Raw genomic sequence first — 21,115 nt, 5'->3', positions numbered from 1 at the left:
TAACTTTTTGGCCTCCCTGTCATATTACATTACGGTGAGATCACACACTCCTAGCTTTACACACACACCCACACCCCCCCACACCCACTCCTAGCCTTAGAGGATTTTGAGACAACAGCCATTAATTGTGAGAAAAAAATGTGAGTGGGAGGAGGGAGCACAGAGGATGAAAAATTCCTCCCATTTGGGAGGAATATGCAGAAATATAACTAGACAAGTAGGTTTTAATAAGGGAGCCCTTTCCATTTACTTATTACAGGTTTTTAAATCTTTTAAGTGATATCTGTCTTCTTTTCCCTTTCCCATCAGACAGCTCCCAACCCACCCCCACCAACATATAGACACCACACTCTCAAACACAAACAAAACATGCATTCAACTCCTTGTTTTATATTTTCATAACACTTTAACATTTAATAGAAACTATGTACAATAATTTTTTATCGTATCTTACATAAGATAGCCACTACAGAAAGTTACACAGGTTAGAAGCAAGATGGATGGTTTAGGAAGGCCCAGTTCTGTGGGCTATTTTCTCAAAGACTATGGGTCAGAGTTCATTGAGGAGAGGAGCTTCAGAGTACCCAAGGATGAGAGGTGAGGAAAGGCTAAAATACAGGCTGCTAGACAGAGATAACCAACCACTGGGTCCCTCAACATCCCAAGACTTGGGAAACAGCATTACAAAAACCTCTCTTCCCTTAGGCACAGTCTCCAGGACTCTCCATCCCAGCAGCTCTGATGGGAATCACCTACCTCTCCCCCTTGCATGGAGTGGGAAGACATCCACAGCTTGTAGACACTATTGGTCCCTGCCCCCAACCTCTGACTAGAACACTCGATAACCCAAAAGAAAAACAAGGTAGTCTGGACTGTCCTTTATAGTGAGAGACGGGTCAGAAATACTTGTTTAAAGAATGGGAAATACAAATCCTCCGAAGTCAACTGGTTCCCAGAACAAGCTATCAACTAACAGAAGTGGGTTCCGGCTTCCCATTTGCAGTAGCTATTCCACTCTGAGACAATGGTGCGGGGGCTTTCTCAGAATTTCGAGGTCCCTGTGATCTGCACCCATCTCCAGCCATCTGCATCTGGCCCTGTTAAAACAAAGTCAGTTTGGTTACAAACTCATCCATTGTGGCCTGCAGCATGAATCTGACTTATATAAAGCCCATATACAGTAAGCAACCAGAACAAGACAGCAGATAGAAAATAACTATGTAGTTGCTATTCCCCATACCTGACTATTCCTGACCCCTGGAGTCACAAATCATTACTGGTAGCATTCCCGAGGCTCTCCCAATGCAAAAGAAAGCTGTGGGTTGTTTCTTCCAAATGAAATAGCCATTCCCTGCTGAGGTTCCAGAACAACCAACAGATCACACAGGAAGACAGTGCTCTGGGCCTCTGTTTGAAACCAACAGCTATAGTGTAACTGCAGGTCTTCAGTCAGGGCCGTGAGTGTCCCAGCCAAAGCTCAAAGAAAACAAATCACACTGCTTTGCTTAACTTTTATGATGAAAACAATTCTAATACTGAACTCTCCCTTAAATCAACAATTTACCTACATTCTTTGCCTCAACCTTTCCTAGTTAACCAAATAAATTTATGTCCTGCTCTCCCAGATATGGGGACCAGGGGCTAGTAAATGTTCTAAGGCCCATCTGGAAAACTGCATCCAGGGGCACCTTCACAGCTAGTGGTGACAACCTCAACCCCCGGGAGTACATGCCAGCCAGAGCCAGCATGGAGCTCTCTGCCTGGCTGAAGTTATTCTTCACTTGCCAAAATATCCACTGGGCCTTCGGCAATTTCTTTGACTGGATGATCTTCAAGGGTTAGCGAAGGATCAAAAAGCAAGGGTGAAGGAGGGCACTGCATACTGTCACCCACAACATCCAAATCCTAAGAAAAGAAAAAGAAAAAAACCTATCAGCAACACCAAGTGAATCAACAAGCTAGACTCAAAAGAGTCTGCCTACTTTTAGCAACTCTCACAGCAGTTCTCCCATCCTTCCCTCACCCCTTGTCTACCTTTAAACAGTAACAAATGTGCGTGCAACAAATGGGAGGAGATCGAAAAGTACTGATTCTTGTTGCCAAAAATAAAGCATAGACCACTATAGTAGCTTTTAAGAGTATTTTTTAAACAAGAAAATTCAGGGACAGAAAGTAGAACAGTAACTACCAAGGGCTAGAGACAGAGGCAATGTGGGAGTTACAGTTTAATGGATACAGTCTCTGTCTGAACTGAGAAAAGTTCTGGGGAAAGTTCAATGGAAATTGATCGTGGTGATGATTGCAATATAGTTTAAATGTACTTAATACCACTGAATAGTATGTTTTAAAATGGCAAATCTTACATTATAAGTATCTTACCACAATAAAAAATATTTTAAAGAAACATACTGGGAATTCCCAGGCAGTCCCGTGGTTAGGACTCTATGCTTTCCTTCACTGCCAAAGGTGTAGGTTCAACCTCTGGTTAGGGAACTAGACCTGCGCAGCACCCGGCCCTCCCCACAACAGGCATTACTTCTAAGACTAGCTGTAGTCAACCTCTAAGTTCATGAGTGATGCATCTAAAATGGACAGCAGCATAATTATAAATTAAAATGAAATACTGCCTTAACAGATTGGACACTATGAGACCACTTGATAAATATTCTAACAGCCACAAAGCCAGCCAGTGAGTAAAACAGGAAGAGGTATAGGGAAGAAAGAAGGAAGACAATAAAACTCAAAAGTCCTTTTGAATGGCCAGGAGACATTCTGGTTCAGTCATTATGCCACAGAGAGTAAGTTCCTGATTTTTAAACCTAACATAATCCAACTGCCTTTTAAAATACACACATGACATTATATTCTACAGACTTATGTTTCTTCCAGTTGAACTGGCTATTCCCACTGGAGGGCTGAAGCCAACAGACCACAGGAAGACAATGCTCTCGGCTCCTGTCTGAAACCAACAGCTACAGCAAACTACTGGTCTTGATTCAGGGCCTAAAGCGCTATAAAAGCTCAGACAATGGGTCAAATTCACTTTCATGCCTCTGCTTTCTAAGCTTTACTGCTAAGCTCTGCTTCCCAAGAGCGAAAACTATCGAAGGGTTTAAACTGTCCTGTGTTCAAGGCCCTTTACAGAGGATCCATGTCTCCAATAATTCAGCTTCTTCAGAAAAGCAAAGTTCTATGCTTTAAAAATAAGTCCTAAGAATTCAAAATCCTTTCCGTTGGTTTTGATCACCAAAACAAAGAATCATATCCTTAAGGTAAAGGAAGGAATATAACTTTGAAGCCTTTGACTGTGTGGATCACAACAAACTGTGGAAAATTCAAGAGATGGAAATACCAGACCACCTTACCTGCCTCCTGAGAAATCTGTATGCAGGTCAGGAAGCAACAGTAAGAACTGGACATGGAACAGACTGGTTCCAAATTGGGAAAGGAGTATGTCAAGGCTGTATATTGTCACCCTGCTTATTTAACTTATATGCAAAGTACATCATGTGAAATGCTGGATGAAGCAAACTGGAATCAAGATAGCCGGGAGAAATATCAATAACCTCAGATATGCAGATGACATCACCCTCATGGCAGAAAGCAAAGAACCAAAGACCCTCTTGATGAAAGTAAACAGAGTGAAAAAGTTGGCTTAAAACTCAACATTCAGAAAACTTATCATGGCATCTGGTCCCATCACTTCATGGCAAATAGATGGGGAAACAAGGGAAACTGTGTGTGGGGGTGTGTGTTTTGTCACTTAGTTGTGTCCGACTCTTTGAGACCCCATGAACTGTGGCTTGCCAGGCTCCTCTGTCCACAGGATTCTCCAGGCAAGAATACTGGAGTGGGTTGCCATTTCCTTCTCCAGTGGAAAAATGATTTTGGTGGCTCCAAAATCACTGCAGATGGTGACTGCAGCCATGAAATTAAGACACTTGCCCCTTGGAAGAAAAGTTATGAACAACCTAGACAGCATATTCAAAAGCAGAGACATTACTTTGCCAACAAAGGTCCATCTAGTCAAAGCTATGGTTTTTCCAGTAGTCATGTATGGATGTGAGCTGGACTATAAAGAAAGCTGAGCACTGAGGAATTGATGCTTTTGAACTGTGGTGTTGGAGAAGACTCTTCAGAGTCCCTTGGACAGCAAGGAGATCCAACCAGTCCATCCTAAAAGAAATCAGTCCTGAATATTCATTGGAAGGACTGATGCTAAAGCTGAAACTCCAATACTTTGGCCACCTGATGTTAAGAACTGACTCATCTGAAAAGACCCTGATGCTGGGAAAGACTGAAGGAGAGAGAAGGGGATGACAGAGGATGAAACGGTTGGATGGCATCACTGACTCAATGGACATGGGTTTGAGTAAGCTCCAGGAGTTGGTGATGGACAGGGAGGCCTGGCGTGCTGCAGTCCATGGTCGAAGAGTCGGACACGACTGAGCGACTGAACTGAACTGATAAAGGATGTGCTAGACTTAAAGCTGCTCAATCTGAGCAGAAACATAAGGAAAAGGATATAGCTGGCTACCTAACATCTATTTCAGATGCGTTAGAAACTTCTGTACACAGAAACCAATGTTCTCACACCGTTAAGACTATTAACTACCGGGACTCCCTGGCAGCCCAGTGGTCAAGACGTCATGCTTCCACTGTAGGGGGTGCAGGTTTGATCCCTGTACTTGTTTCAAGGAACTAAGATCCTGCATGCTGCAGACAGAAGGGGGGAAAAAAAACAAAACTGTGAACTGTTCTATCCAGTTCTTTTAGTATGCACAATTATCACGCACTTGACCCTTGCACAATGCAGTGGTCAGGGGCCACAATGTCCAGTCAGAAATCAGTGTCCATGGTTCTGTACCCTCAGATTCAATCAACCGCAGACCATGAAGACTGTAAAAAGTATGCACTGGAAAAAAAAAATCTGCGTAGTAAGTGAACCCACACAAGCTCAAGCCCATGTTGTTCAAGAGTCAACTGCATAATTAACTAGTGTGAAATTTAAAAGAACCCACATAAGTAATGTGGCAAAACGTTTCAAAGTCTCGAAATGACAATGGCATAGAAAGTTTTCAAAGAAAAATAGATACTAAAAAGGCTTTCTTCACATATTGAGTGTTGTCCGTTATGAGAATTAAAATTGGGAACAGGAACCTAAAATAAGAGGAAGAAAGGATCAGCAGAAACGCCTAACATAAGAGGAATATGTGGAGACATACCAGAACATAGGATAGAATCCACATTTCGTTCTGATGTCAAATACAGAACTCAAAAAAACAAACAAACACAAAAAGAGAGCAAGCTCAAAGTAACAGGATTAAGTTATTAAATTATTATTTGTCAAACAGCCTTAGATCAAAGGACAGAAAACAGGCAAGTGTTAATGTCTGATACCTGGTCCTCCCACAAGTTACCAGAAATTATTAAGTTACAGAAATGATATCTAAGAAAGAACATAGGAGGATTGCTGGGTGGAATTCACATAATTAAGAAACTATTTTTTCCCAGCAAGACTACAATATTCAGAATTTATGGGAAGACAAAATTTCTTTTATAAAACTGAATTTGAATATGTTTCAACATTTTCTGGAGAATTTTTACCTCCAAACAATAAAACTACTTTTTAAATGACCAATGTGGTTCATCTAAAGTACATTAATACGGACATAATAGATGATCAAGTACAAATAGCTAATTATCACTTTTAAGCCTCTAACAACAAAGGTCCCTCTTAAAAACCCATTAGATTCTCAAAAATGAAGTTACTTCTCGTACATTCTTTCACATCTCATAATCACTAACATTTTGTGTTATTATTCTCTGAAAAGCAAACAAGAATATAATCTTCAACAAAAAGAGTCATATTTTCTCAGATCTAAATCATCAAAAGTTTGAGAGAGAACACTTCAAAAGGGTCAAAACAGAAATGGCTCTAGAAATTAACAATCACATGAAATAAAAACAATAAAAAAATTAACAATAATCTAGTACATGTAAATAAAACAAGTGCTGATTTCTACATATATACATTACTATGTGAAGGGAATCTGGCAACATAGTACTTGATCGGGTTGTTTTCAAAACAGATAAATCTGTTCATGTTATTAAGTCTGTTTTTAAAAAAAGGAAAGATAGTACCTCTGGGTTTTCTTTACATGTAAAAATGAAGAAAAGTGGACAAAAATTTGCCCATCAATCTAAGGCTATCTATTCAACACTCTCTTCAACACAATCTCACTGGAAAACTTTGGAAAGCACTAGAGTATATAATCTCTAAGATTCTCATATCCTAAGAATCTGTTTGAAAGAAAAAAATTTTTTAATTGTTTTTACTTTTTTTAGCTGTGCCATGCACCTTGCCATGCACTTTCCCCACCAGGGATCAAACCAATGCCTCAGCAGTGGAAGTGGGGAGTGCAAACCACTGAACTACCAGGGAAGTCCAGAAAGAAATGTTTTAAAAAGCAATCATAATCAAGATTACAACCAAAAGTATAATTTTATTATCATAAAGTGACAAGCATTAATATACTAAGCCCACAGACAGTATACAATCAAAAAAGAGAGTAAGGAAATTTATTCAGTTCACTCTTCTTTTCGGTCCACACCACTTGGCTTGTGCGAACTTAGCTCCCCAACCAGGGAATGAACCCAGGCCACAGCAGTGAAAGCACCCAGTCCGAACCACTGGACCTCCAGGGAATTCCTTGGAATCAGCTTACTGATTCACCGAATCTGTTTACTGAATCAGTACCACTTTTTAAGATATTAGCCTTTCCTGACGTATCTTTTTAGTGAGCAATACTGTAGGCCATCCAAATCCTGCTTCTACTCCTACACAAACAATACTGCAACCTTCACTAAATTTTCTATTTAGATTTGTCACTTTAAATATGCCATGGTTATATACAAGACATCTTATTAAAATCAGAAGATTTATCTTCATAATAAATAATGGAAACCTTTACTCAGAAAGCTAAAGATTAAGCCAAGTGCTAAAAAGAGAGAGGGAACATCAAATGATCCCTAAAGTGAATAACATAGTAGGGTAGTGCTAATTAGGCAAGCAAATATAATGAGAGATGCGTTTAAGAGCGAGGAGCAGGCTGAAAAAGGCAATAAAATGTATACACTTAGAAGGTTGTCACAGTAAATATTTAGAGTTCAATGATATCCAAGTCTGTTCACAAAAGAATCTTTAATAACTATCAAAAATGAAAAACAGGCAGAGCTAAGTTTAGGGCTGTTTTTTTGGAGGGGACACATTAATCTAAAAATGATAACCCTGACTACACAACCAAAACACTTTGCACTGCTGAGTAGATACTGGAATTCATTTGTATTGTTAAGATTCTAGTGAATTACCTCGTGAATGGGCACCAAATTTCCCAGCTACATAAATCCAATCACAAAGAGACTTTCCTCCAACTTCTCTTAGTTTGTAATTTCCCTTATCATGCCCTCAGAAAAACTTCTGTAAATTTAAACTGTCTCCAAATGAAAGTGTTAACATACAAATACGACCATACATATCATTTCAAAAACTTATCAGTTTTTTTCTTTTTTAAACCACAAATGACTAACCTAGTCTCACCATTAATAAATAAGGCCTTGCCTCAAGGGCCAACCAGAGCAGAGCTTCTCTAACTTACATCACTGAACTCCAGAGGTAAACTCTCAGTGGGCTGAAGCTCGGCAGCACTCAAGTACAGATCCATGGGGCCGGCTTCCAGATCGTCTGGCACAGACAGTACCTGCTCGGGCTTATACATCTGAGGAGGCAACTGGAAATGCAGTGGGCAGCAAGGATCCTCAGAAAGGCTTACAGGAACTGGTTTGTTGCAGGGTACCTCTTCAGACCCCTGGCAGCATTTGAAGAGAACCTGATTCGTGTCCTGACAAATATCTGTAGAAAAATGGTCAAGGGAAATAAAATGGATCTATCTAAGGCACAAAAACGTTGTCTGCCATGTAAAATTCAAGGTCTGGACTACACAAGATTATTAGTTACATTTGATACAGAATCAAATGCAAGTAACAATTTTTAAAGTTATTTCTCAAACTTTCATTTCCTAGAGTAATTCTAGCTCTACCAGTAGTGTAAAGCTAGTCCCCAACCTCCATTTCAGGGTCTACACTTTAGAACAGACACTAATCTCATTCTCTCCATGAGGGTCAAATATAAAACATTTAAAAACACAGTGCTAAGTGTCAACAGTAATGATCCTAGAAATCTATACCTATCCAGAAGAAAAATGTCAGGGCAAAAGCAAATAGCTTGCAGAGGCCCCTAACTCTGTAAGACTCCTTCCAAGAGTCAAAAGATACAATGTTGTTTCTGCTGTTAAGCAGATGGGCAGAAAGTTGTTTCTATTTTTAAAAATAAACATTTTGAACTGTGTTTCCAAAATGTTTATTACATACATTTGTTTAAAAGAAGCAGTGTACTGGGGGAAACAGAGGCTCTAGTAATGTAATTAGGTATCATACTCTAACAGGAAATACTTTGCTTTAATAAGGGCCCATGGAAAGAAGTACTCCAAGTACACTCCAGGAGCCCTAACTACTTCTATTATGGGTAGAAGCAGAAAGGGGCTATATTTCCAAGTTGGCAAAGAAGCGCTGTAGGATGAACGAACAATGAAATCATGATTAGATAGCAAAATTTCAGAAGTCAGTCTACAAAATATATTTTTCTTAAGTTTTAGCATTTCCTAATATCCTAACTACACAGTTGTTTTCCCTAAATTAACAGACAACTGTCATTTCAAATTTGGGCTCATTTTTTAAACAAGAAAGCACAATTTTCTATAAATTGATTGTACCCAATTTTCTATAAACTGCTTATGCAAGTATGGGTAATTTTTAATCCTCCAAATTTTAAGGTAACTTTTTACAGGTGAAAATTACATTACAGTTTTTAAGCCAAATAAACCTCTTGAAGAAAGTTACTTTTTTTAATCCATTCTTAGAACTTGCCAAACTCTCTACAACGGAGTTGGCACAGCACTGCCACCACCGGCATTATGGCCATCTGTGTGCTGTAGGATGCTTACTAGCAGCATTCCCGGCCTCTGCCCACTCGATGTCAGCAGCACCCCCGCCAGAGCCATGACGGACAAATGTCTCCACATGCTGCCAAGTGGGGACAACGGCCCCAGCTAAGCACTACTGCTCTCAAGGTACAGGATATAGCTCACTGTAAACAAGTAACTATCGAAATGAAAACCAGTTATCAAGTGAACAACAAACTGCAATCTCTGTGTGCTTAAGAAGCCCAACCTTGTTTAAATTATCAAAATCTTAAATGTCAATCCATTAAATGTTTTAATTAGAACTTTTCATGTAATTCAAAGGACTTTCACAAGCCTCTCAGTTATTATCACAATATCCCTGAAAAACCTTCTACCCCCCTCCTCCCCCCCTTTCCTTTCAGATGGGGACAACAGACAAAAAAGGGAATGGATGACCTACAACTAGAGACTGGGTCCTTCACTTTCAGTCCAGGGCTCTCTCCATTAGACCAGAGTAAAGAGTTAACAGGTCACCAATGGCAGTCGCATCTTTCTCTGGGATAAGGACTTAAGGAAGGGTAAGTGACTTAGGCAACCATGGAGTGGAAAGGAAAAGAACATAAAAGAGAAAAATAATACTTCCCTTCTCTTTCCAAATACACTTTATGTTCAACTTTGCTTTTTTAAAATATTAAAATTCTAATAAACTGAGTATAGTACAGTAAGAAAAAGCCTAGAATATTCTTTAATATCCATAAGTTGGGTTTTTGCCTTATAAAGTAATTCAAGGCCACTAAAGAAAACCTTAAAGTACAAGGCAGAGGGAAAACGGCATTCATAACCCCACCATCCAAAAATAGTCACATTTCTGTCATATTCCCTCCCAGTATTAGTTCCATGCAGTTAAAACCATACTCTACTGAATTCCATATTCTATTTTTGTCACTGTCATTTTCTGGTCATTCATAATCTTTAAATATGTTTGATTCCTGAACATATTCCATATTACATTTTATCAAAATTTTCCTATTTTCCATCCCTGAAAATTTTAAGGCTGTCTCTAGTTGGAAGAATTTTATGTAAAAATATTAATCTGTATTTGATTATCTTCTTAAATTCCCAGAGATGACATCAAAGAACATGAACATTAAAAAAGAAAAAAAAAAAAAAAGAATATTGTCAAACTGCTTTCTAAAAAGCCTGTACCACTTTACAGTCTCACTGGCAGTGTTTAAGGGCCCATTTCAGTATTTCCTCACAAACTTTTGAAACTTACTAATTATATTTCATACATAGATAAGTATCAAATTTCTAGATTAGAGGATTCCCAGGTGGTCCAGTGGTTAGAACTCAGCACTTTCACTGCCAGGACTTGGGTTCAATCCCTGGTCAGGGAACTAAGATCTCACAGGCTGTGGCAGTGCAGCTAAAGAGAAAAACAAAATGCATAGATGAAAAAAACTTCCTTGTTTTCTTATTTCACTTATTTATAGTGAAGATGAAAACTTTTCAACTATCAGCCACTTCTTTTAATCTGTCCGTAGATAGCCTTTGCCCAATTATGTTTACAGTATTTATCTTTAGTTTTTAATTACTCTGTATAAAAATTTTGTATACTGATATCAAGGACATAATCCTTTATCAAACATTTGTTACAATAATAAACTCGTATTTAATAAACAGAATAGAAAAAAAATCAGTTTTCCTTTCAAAAAAGAAAGTTTTCCCTCCCTTCTTACCAAAGAAAATACATTTTACTTTCCAAATATTTGTGTATTTTGCCAGGCAAATGAAATCCAGCAAGATTTATGCTTTTCATATAATAAAGATTATATTTTAAAAGTGCATTAACTATGAAAGTTACTTTTCTCAATGTTCATAATGTATATGCACTTTCACAATCTAAGACACAACTCAAAAAATTTTACAACCGAATTATAAATGTAAGTTTCCTGTTTGAATGAAAACTAAAATATACAAGCCATGGTCCTGACCACACAAAAGGATAATATTCAAAGACGGCTCACGGTTCAGAATCATCCCACTGTTTTCAAATACACAACAATTTTATTTTATAGTAACTGGACTTAACATTATAATTTTAATGAAAAAGTTAAACCAGGGATCTCTAAATTTTGGAATCCTAGTATTAATCAACTACAAATAAGTATTAGCCCCTATCACCAATGACTGAGATGTTTCTTTCTAATGAATTGACCATTACATTTCCAAGATCCGAAATGGCCAACAGACCATAGAAAGAGACTTCTTTAGGCTCCTGTTTGAAACCAACAGCTTCAGCAAACTGCTGGCCTTGATTCAGGGCCAAAAGAATACAAAGACCTTCAATTAACTAAACTATCACAGATCCCCACTAGCCTTCAGATTAGCTAGCAAACTAAACAGAGCAAAAAAGATACGGGTAAGGCAGTGTCTGGTCATTGGAAGAGACTGATTGGAACAACGAACATCATCCACAAAGGCCAAGCATCTCTGACTGGAACGAGTGGTATGGGCCTAAAATGAGAAAACACGTTAGTCAAAATAAATTATCTATCATTTAACAATTTATTCACCGATGCTATGCAAAAGGAAAAAAAAATTCAACCTCATGTCCAAATAACGAGCCAACCATAATTTGAAATACAATTCCTCCGTATTACAAAAGTGTGATACACAGGCCTAGCGTTTTTCAAACTACCTTTTACTTATCTTAAATTGTAGTCTTATGCTGAGCCTCAAAAAATATGAGAAAAATGGAATTACTCTGACATTTTGTTTAAAAATAGTTTTAAACAAATTTAAAAATGATCACTTAACTTGTTTCATCAAACTGACTGACAATCATTGTTATTTATTCTACTTATTTCTCTGCTTTCTAAAACAAGTGTCACAAACTGTTAGGTGTTCTGTGCCTATTTCTGAAATGAAGATTTCTGAACCAAGTAACTTAGAGATCTATAAAAATCCTTCAATATGCAGATGAAAACAAGAGTCCAGGGAGGTTCATTTATCAGAGCAGGCACAGAATTGATCAGAAGGGAACTAAAACCCATGTCTCTGGACTCCCAGGTAAGTGCTCAATATAGCCCATGTCCAATAAGTTAAGAGTTCAGAACAAAACTTTTGAAAGTGAGAGTTAATCGTTCAGTCACATCCAACCCTTTGCGACCCCACAGACTGTAGCCCACCAGGCTCCTCTGTCCATGGATTCTCCAGGCAATAATACTGGAGTGCATAGCTAGTTCCTTCTCCAGGAAATCTTCCCAAACCAGGGATCAAACCCAGGTCTTCCATGTTGCAAGCAGATTCTTTACTATCTGAGCCATCAGAGAAGCCCTGTAAGCCTAGTAAGTTAGATTTTAGAAACAAAACTGTACAACAGCATTCACCGTAAAAGCAAAGTGTTCCCTGTAAAAGCAAATGTATACACCTTAGAGGTATATACACAAATTACCTGTTGGGCAGCACCATCTGTGGCCAGCATTCTGCGCTCCTTCAGCTGTCTGTGTAGTAAGGCTTCCACTCCATAGCGCTGACGATACCGACGAAGACATTTTAGACGCTTTAAGTTTTCTCGTTCTTTGGCCAAAAGTCCCTCTGGGCCAGTCAGGAGACTACTACCTGGAAAGTCAAAACAGTCAAGATGTTATCTGCCAAGCAACCAAGGATGCATCTTCAAACAGTTTCAGAAGCAAATCCTTCTCCAGTCCAGGTAACAAAAAAGAAGTAAGTCTAACTACCAAATTCACATGTTGATTAAACCCATGACAGGTTGTTGGAACTGGCATAAAACTTGCCTAGAGCTTCATGTTCCACTTTGCGATTGTGTAAGTAACGTCGCTTCTTCTCTTTGAGCAGATGCTGAAGTCGTTTAAACTGATCAATGTACAAAGATTGCAAACGAATAAGCTTCTCACGCATAATCAGGGCCACTTCTTCTGCTGTATAGACACCAGCATGTCTAGAATAAGATGATTCAAAAAGGATAAGAAGGCACAACAATAAGACCCAAGCTTAAAAGGAGCAAAGAGTAAAGGTTAGACTTAGGTTTGCTATTCAACAAGCAGTCAGTGCTAAGATAATCACCTTACTAAATAAAAATGTTTTCACAGAATTTTATTATTGTCATTAAAAAACAAACTACCCAAGAATGGATACTAATGTATGATCTCAAAATGTGGATAAGGAAAAATGTTTCATTATGCTCCCCAGTTATTTCCATTATGTTTAAACAGGTGTAAAGATACAGAACACTCAAAACTTCTATTAATCTAGTCTTGTTCCCTTTAATAATTTAATACAGAAAAAATCACTTACCAGTAAAGTATTAATTTAGTAGCATGTATCTCAATATATTTTAATTAAAGTACAAAAGATCACAAACAATTACAACTTCTAATTTAAAAGTACACTAATTGGTGGTCCAGTGGTTAGGATTCTACGCTCTCACTGCTGAAAGGCCTGGAATCAATCCCTGTTCAGGCAACTAAGATCCCATAAGCCACAAAGCATAGCCAAAAATAAATAAATAAAAATAAGCTACACTTGTATTTTGGAGTTTATACCAGCCCTCAAAACACTGATCCCAATGGCTAGTCAATGTCCTCAGCTCATTCTCTTGACAATATTCTGAAAATATAGTACCCTGGAGAAACCCTTAATTGCCAAGACCTAGATCCATATCAACTTTATTAAGCTTTGCCACCAACTATGAATTAACAAAACTTAGAAAAAAAAAACTTATTCTAGAAAAAAAAAACAGCTAGATATATACCTTGACTTGATACTCTCCTACTTTGATCTAGTAAAAATTATTTCTATTATTTAATAGGCAAAATATACATGAACTATATGCTAATTTTAAATCCAAAAAGTATGTGCTCTTTAAAATTTAACTCTTAAATCACTGAAATACACAGAATAAAACTATTAACTTTAGGACTGAGAGCAAATAATCTCTGCCAAAAACTTTTCTTAAATATAAACAGGAGATAATACCTGTGTATAAGAAAAGTACAACTACAAAGTACTCTGAAATTATAAAAACAGCAAAATCTAAGACTCAGAAAATGTGAAAATTTCAAAACTATCTAATGTTTAAACAAGGTGATGAGGTTATTCATATTTAAGAAAATGGGGCATATCTGCATTAATGCCTGAATCCCTAAAATATTGAGGCCTTAACCTAACATCATTTGTTAAAATGAATTAATTTCATTGTACCCTCAGAAGAGAATTTAACTGGGGACTACAATTTACAACAAATCATTTGGGGAGGCAGATGAGCATCCTAACTAAGGTAAATGCCTACTGCTGCTGCTAAGTCGCTTCAGTCGTGTCCGACTCTGTGCGACCCTATAGACGGAAGCCCACCAGGCTCCCCCGTCCCTGGGATTCTCCAGGCAAGAACACTGGAGTGGGTTGCCATTTCCTTCTCCAATGCATGAAGGTGAAAAGTGAAAGGAAAGTCACTCAGTCGTGTCTGACTCTTTGTGACCCCATGGACTGCAGCCTACCAGGCTCCTCCGTCCATGGGATTTTCCAAGCAAGAGTACTGGAGTGGGGTGCCATTGCCTTCTCCGAGGTAAATGCCTATCATGTGACAAATGCGTCATTTATTTAAAGATGGAGCCACAAATATTCACAGCTAGTTTTAATTTTAAAAATCATGTTTTTTTTTTTTTTTTTTAAATCTTTAATTCTTACATGCGTTCCCAAACATGAACCCCCCTCCCACCTCCCTCCCCATAACATCTCTCTGGGTCATCCCCATGCACCTGCCCCAAGCAAGCTGCACCCTACGTCAGACATGGACTGGCGATTCAATTCTTACATGACAGTATACAAGTTAGAATTCCCATTCTCCCAAATCATCCCACCCTCTCCCTCTCCCTCTGAGTCCAAAAGTCCGTTATACACATCTGTGTCTTTTTTCCTGTCTTGCATACAGGGTCGTCATTGCCATCTTCCTAAATTCCATATATATGTGTTAGTACACTGTATTGGTGTTTTAATCATGTACTAACTCTTCTTGCTCTGATATGCACAACTCTAAGTCTAGGTTTATTATTAGACCAATTTCAAAAAAGGGAATCACTTATTATATCGTGTTAAATTGTTTTTGCCCTTTGTTCCTTTCAGGGGAAACTGACATCTAGCCCTTTTACCACTTATTATTTCTCATAAAATTAACTGGTATTTTGTTTCATGTAACAATCTCCTATAAGGGCTTCCCTCCTAGCTCAGTCGGTAAACAATCTGCCTGCAATGCAGGAGATCCAGATTCAAATCCTGCGTTAAGAATCCTGGGAAGAATTCCTGGGTTGGGAAGATCCCCTGGAGAAGGAAATGGCAACCCACTCCAGTATTCGTGCCTGAAGAATTCCATGGACAGAGGAACTTGGCAGGCTACAGCCCACGGGGTCGCAAGAGTTGGACACGACTTAGCGACTAAACCACCAATCTCCTGTATGTAAGTCAGGTTAGCGTAAATGTGGATCAGTGAAGACTGACCCACTCTAGATTAGCAGAGACAAAATAAAGTTTCTGGACCTTACAAACTGAGTGTTTACCACACCCAAAGACAATCACTTAAACAATCAAGTATGGCATTTCCAGAAGCACAATGTAACTATATAAATTACATCTATATCTATCTATATCCACATCTATATATATATATATATATATATATAATATCTATATCTATCTATCTATCTGTGGCTTAGTATAAAGTTTCTACTGTGAAAATATCCTGCTAGAAACAAGTTTCTTCTCAAACTACTTACATGGACTTTCCAAACAAGTAGTTCCTGAACAGCTCTCTAAATTCAGATTACTTAAAATAGATGAAACTATTCTACTCAGAAAATAGAACCCTAAATGACTTCTTATAAAGTTCAGAATCCAAGGAATGAAGAAGATGCTATTCTAAGAATTTGTCAAACACAGTCAAGTCTAGAAATGCATCACCCCTCCCACTATTTAAGAGTTCTTCCACCTAAACTGTCAGTGGGAAGTATCAAGAGATAGAAGTTAGGAAAAAACAAAAACTAAACCCAAACTATGAGACACAGAAACATTAGACTTCTGAGTGGCAATGTTCTGTAACTCCAAAGCGATCATGGGTTAGGTAAAGAGCAGAACCTTAGTAAGATGTAATTAGGACAATTACTCCTAGGTTTCTAAATCAGTTTCTCTTTCTTAGGCATGAAATCAAAGGAAGCTCTTAAACACCTTTTAATTTTTCTTAAACATATAAAGGTAAATAAAATATAAATTAATCAGAACTTTGGGGGTAAAAAAGTTGTTATTCAAATATAATCAGTTTTTCATTCCTGAGGTTTAAGTCAAGAACAAATTCTCATCACTCTTCTCTGATCTCTACCCACCTCTCAACTCCTATGTCCAAGAAATCTATTTCCCCCCTGCATTTTCTCCCATGTAGAATTTGATGTCCAAAAATTTTCCCAAATTACAAGACTTCTAAAAAAAGAATTGAATCCTACTCTGAGGCAAGATGGTGATGAATAATGACACTTCAATATGCAGAAGCTATTACTGCTCACAAATAGCTAAGCTATCTTCAACCCTCCTAGCTTATTAATCTATTAACAGCATGCAGTACTACAATCCACATACTACCTTCTAAAATATGTTAAAGCCCTATGTGGAGTTACAACTTACTTTAGGGGATCTTCTTGATCACTGTCTATGCTATCAGCTTCACTGTCAGGGTCACCTCTCCATGTCTGATCCACAGTAATGGGTTCCTGCTCCCCATCACTCCAGCTGTCTTCATCTGAGGCAAGGAAGGGAGAGCAGCCATTAAGACTTCCCACCTCTGTAACTCCACCACACAAAACTAGATTACTTAACACACCAATCCAAATCTTAAAATTAAAAATGCTTAATACAGAAGCACTGGCAAAGAAATATACTTCCTGAGTATAAGTACTTACAACACAAATGAGTTAACCATAGCCTCAAAAAGACAGAAAGGTCAACTCAAAATTATTGTTTCCTGAAATTATCTTACCTAACAAAGTAAAGTATAAAAACAGCACTGAAAGAGTCATAAACTCAGGATAAAGTAAACCTAAGCACACACTAATTAAAACCAAAAAGACTGGTGAACAGCAGCAGTCCTGAATTCTCCCAAACTGGCAATGAATTAATAATAATATTGTACTTTCAAGTGCCACATATGTTCAAGGCATTGAGATAAACCAAAGTTCTTTGTTAACTTTCTTCCTGTTTTTTCATTATGAGAAAGAAGATCCTTACCCAGAATTCGGCTGGCTTCACTGCGGCTACTTTCTGGAGTCTGAGACCCCAGCTCTGTCTTAGCGTAGGAGCTCAGCTGGCACAAGAGTGTTTCACCCACAGGCCCTGGATTAGTCTTTTTCATTTGCGCATGAAGTGCCAGGGCATTCCTCCGAGCATGTTCAGCACAGAAGGATACCCTACGGAGACAAAATATTAACGTTTCATACTCATGCTCCCTCTTACAAGAGTTCAGTGATTTCCACAGATAGTGATCTTTAGATCATTTTCAGGCAATCAAAATGACTATTATCTTCATTTAGAGATTAAAAATGCTAGTGAGGCAGAGTAATTTAATGGGCAAGGTCAACTCATTTGGTATTACTGAAGGGAAATGCAGGTTAACATATCCTAGTGATCTATCCATCTAAGGAAATATTCCAACTATAAAAATGCTGGTATCATTTTGCAACAAGTCACACTGATCCACTTTCATCTCTCAAAATTGGTTCTGGGAGGCAATTTTACATTTTATAACACTTCAAAATCAATCCATTGTAGGTAGTAAGATGTGGGACACAATGCAGAATTATCTAGCCAAATTATTTGTGCATGGATAGTTTAAATGATCAAATCTTTTCCTAAAAAAAATACACATGTATACAATTTTGCATTACCTAAGATTCAAGGACAGCCAAAAGAGCCATGGAACCTAGGCTTAAGAATTTATTTTACAGGGCTTCCCTGGTGGCTTAGCTGGTAAAGAATCTGCCTGCAATGCCGCAGACCTGGGTTCGATCCCTGGGTTGGGAAGATCCCTTCGAGAAGGGAAAGGCTTACCCACTCTAGTATCCTGGCCTGGAAAATCCCATGGACTGTATGGTCCACGGGGTCGCAGAGTGGGACACGACTGAGCAACCTTCACAAGGTAAAATTGCCAAAGAGATAATAAAACGGCCCAACTAGGAGATGTCTCCTCGTTTTCACCATTTTAAAAAATTTTCCAAGGATATACCCGTAACTTCAATTTTACAAACACGTGGCCTAAAAAACTTGGCGACTTTTTCCAAGTCCACATCCTGCCACATCTTCCTCTCACTTAAAAACTAAAAGTACATACGACAGTATCTATCTATCTGTCTGCCTGTCTGTCTCTCTCTCTCTATATATATATATATACACACACATACCCATCTTTCTTCTCAGGCTTTGGGGCAGCACTGGGACATCTTTTTCCGTTCTTCGTCGATATGTAACTACACTGCTTGAAAGGCGCATTCTTGTCTTCAAGGATATGCTTAATGCAAAATTCCTGCCCCTCCAGACGAGGTTGCGAACATGGACGATGAGTAAACGAACAAGACAGGGGCTCCTGAGATCTGGGCACTGGGGTGATCCTCCCCCGATTGGTCGGCAAGACGTGAATCCGAATCCTGTTCATACCAAAACCTGCAGAGCTGCACAAAGATCAAAAAGCCCTTAAACTTCCCGAAAAGCCCAGCTCCACAATACCCGGGCAGACTGCGCGCGGCTTCTAAAACGCCAGGCCGAAGTCACGCTCCTTAACTGCCTTCCGCCCAAGTCTACCAAGATGTTACTGAATTTGCCTCATCTCAACTCCTCTGTCCAAGCCCTCCCCCAACTCCGACCACAGCCACGTTGAAAGCATCTCAAGGGCTCGCACGGTCGTCACACGAGGGAGAAGCAGCAAGAGGCGGAAGCGCCAGCTCCTGCCGCACGTCGCGGCGCAACGCCGCAGACCCACCCGCCCCACCCCTGGCCTCCGCCTCCCCGCATGCCGCCTTTGTCCCGGCCCGCCTCAAAGCTGAACGCTGGGCCCTGCCCATCCTCGGAGGCCGGTGCAAGCGCCATTTTGTCCTAAGACTCCAAGCACAGGCGAATCTGGGTCCTGGAAGCCAAGAGGAGTAAAGCGCCCCTGACGCTGACTGAGACACAGTAGCAGCTCGGAACAAACAGAAGGGGCGAAGCAGCAGCCTAACTCCAAAACCGAAGAGCAAGCACAGCCGCCATCTTACCTCTGCCGCTGCGCCGCGCCACTCGCTTTCTGGCAGCGCCAGCCACTTCTAACCATGCCTTTCCGGGCTCCCAGCCACTGATTGGATACTGAGCCTACGACTCTGTGTCACCATTGGCTATCTATCGAGTTCAGGGGGCGGGGCGCTGGGAAAAGGCGAGGCTGGGTGGCTAGATGAGGTGTCTGTCAGCAACTCAGCTCGGGAGAGAGTGAGGCGGAGGGAGCGTGGGTTGTGGGTCGGCGGGGACAGCTCTTTACATTTCCGACCGTGGCTGATGTCCAGGCGGATTTGGGGCGCTCTGTGTGTGATCTGAGGCCGCAGCTATTTCACCACCCCTACATAGTCGGTACAACAAAATCGACATGTAGAGGCCAAAGAATCACTGTACATTTGACTCTCATTGTCTATACAGGAAAAGGCTTCAGTTTTCTTTCGTGAACACTTCATTTGTGGAAACATTTTTTTCAAGTATTTACTGAGCCTGGGAAATTACACGTATAAACTTTTAATTTTCAGAACCCTAAGAAGTTAGAAACTACGAATAGAACGGGCCCATATCTAGTAAATAGGGCGAGGTGAATTTGAACCCAGCCTTTATTCTGAGTTTCCCCAGTGGCTCAGACGGTAGAGAATCCACATTAAGTGTAGGATACCCGGATTCCATCCCTGGGTCCGGAAGATCCTCTGGAGAAAGGAAAGCCAAGCCACTTAAGTATTCTTGCCTGGAGAATCCCATGGACAAGAGGAGCCTGGTGGAGAGGGGTAGCAAAGAGTGGCACACGACTGACTAACTCATTCTTTATCCCTTTCTTCTCTCTTCTATAGTGAAGTGCATTGGACTGAGAGGGCTTCCCAGATGGCTCAGGTGGTAAAAGTGTCTGCCAGCAATGCGGGAGGCCCCGACTCGATCCCTAGGTCGGGAAGATCCCAGTATTCTTGCCTGGAAAATTCCATGGACAGAGGAGCCTGGTAGGCTATAGTCCACGGGGTCTCAGAGTCTGACACGACTGAGGGAGTTCACTTTCACTTTTTTTCACTTTTTGGACTGAGAAAATTGAGTTCTAAGAAAATTGAGTAAATGAGTTCTAGTTGCGGCCTTGCTTCTCTACAATTCCATGCTAAATAACGCAGGTATATAGAATGGCAGATAAATCCCAATCTTATAATCCTTTAAGGAATTTTTAGTTAAAAGCATTTCATCTCACCAGGACTGTTACATACATAAGCAAACATTCCAACCCTCAGAAGTACAGAGATTTGTTATAAACATCCTATAACTTAAAACTAGTAGAGGCAGTCACATTACAGAAAACATGGGAATCTTCAACCAAATGCAGTGATATCAAAAAGGAAAATTAAAACTACTATAGAGAACAATGTAAAGAGGCATTAGGGACTAGGTAGAGATGCAACAAAGGCTTTAGTTAGGGAGTCTAGAGAAGGCCTTAGTTGTGGGAGCGGGGGAATGCTGTGAAATCCTACTAAACTTGAGAAGACAAAATATGCTATTTAGAACCACTTCTAAGTTGAGGAGGGACAGAGATTATTAAATGATCAAGATATTGGCAAATTCTTTCTGCTTTTTATCAAAGTAGATGGCTGTTTTTAATCCAAGGAGAACTTTGTTAGCTACTGAACAGGTTAAAGTAGACCTGAGGCTGTTCCTAGAGGTTAGGAAAGATGAATCGAAGGATATTTTTAATTTGGAGTTTTGGGGACTAATCCTAGAGGAAGTGAGTGTTGGAGGGGGAGGAGGATAAATGAGTGCTAAAATCCCGTACTTTCTATAGT

General features: G+C 39.5%; 1 protein-coding gene and 1 non-coding gene across 5 annotated transcripts; both read right to left on the bottom strand.

The window, feature by feature from the left end:
• KANSL2 (KAT8 regulatory NSL complex subunit 2) lies at positions 371-19,993 on the bottom strand. Of its 4 annotated transcripts, none has more exons than XM_013963666.2 (10): positions 19,325-19,993; positions 18,479-18,745; positions 17,310-17,488; positions 16,710-16,824; positions 12,821-12,984; positions 12,478-12,644; positions 11,441-11,537; positions 7,761-7,912; positions 1,786-1,905; positions 371-1,097 (listed from the first exon to the last, which is right to left on the bottom strand). In XM_013963666.2, exons 1-10 carry the CDS (start codon positions 19,378-19,380, stop codon positions 966-968), a joined length of 1,449 nt encoding a protein of 482 aa, XP_013819120.1. In that variant the 5' UTR covers positions 19,381-19,993; the 3' UTR covers positions 371-965. The 4 variants fall into 4 exon arrangements, with proteins under 4 accessions (XP_013819120.1, XP_013819119.1, NP_001273955.1 ...); XM_013963665.2 differs by having other exon boundaries at positions 7,659-7,912; positions 19,325-19,992; NM_001287026.1 differs by having other exon boundaries at positions 381-1,097; positions 7,659-7,912; positions 19,325-19,367.
• Positions 1,385-1,457, bottom strand: MIR1291 (microRNA 1291). The gene has a single exon (NR_129572.1). It is a non-coding gene; the product is annotated as a microRNA 1291 (primary transcript).

Source organism: Capra hircus, chromosome 5 (genome assembly GCF_001704415.2).
Source record: "Capra hircus breed San Clemente chromosome 5, ASM170441v1, whole genome shotgun sequence".
NCBI lineage: Eukaryota > Metazoa > Chordata > Mammalia > Artiodactyla > Bovidae > Capra > Capra hircus.
Note: the sequence above shows the minus strand (reverse complement) of the source record. Positions and strands in the feature narration are given on the sequence as shown.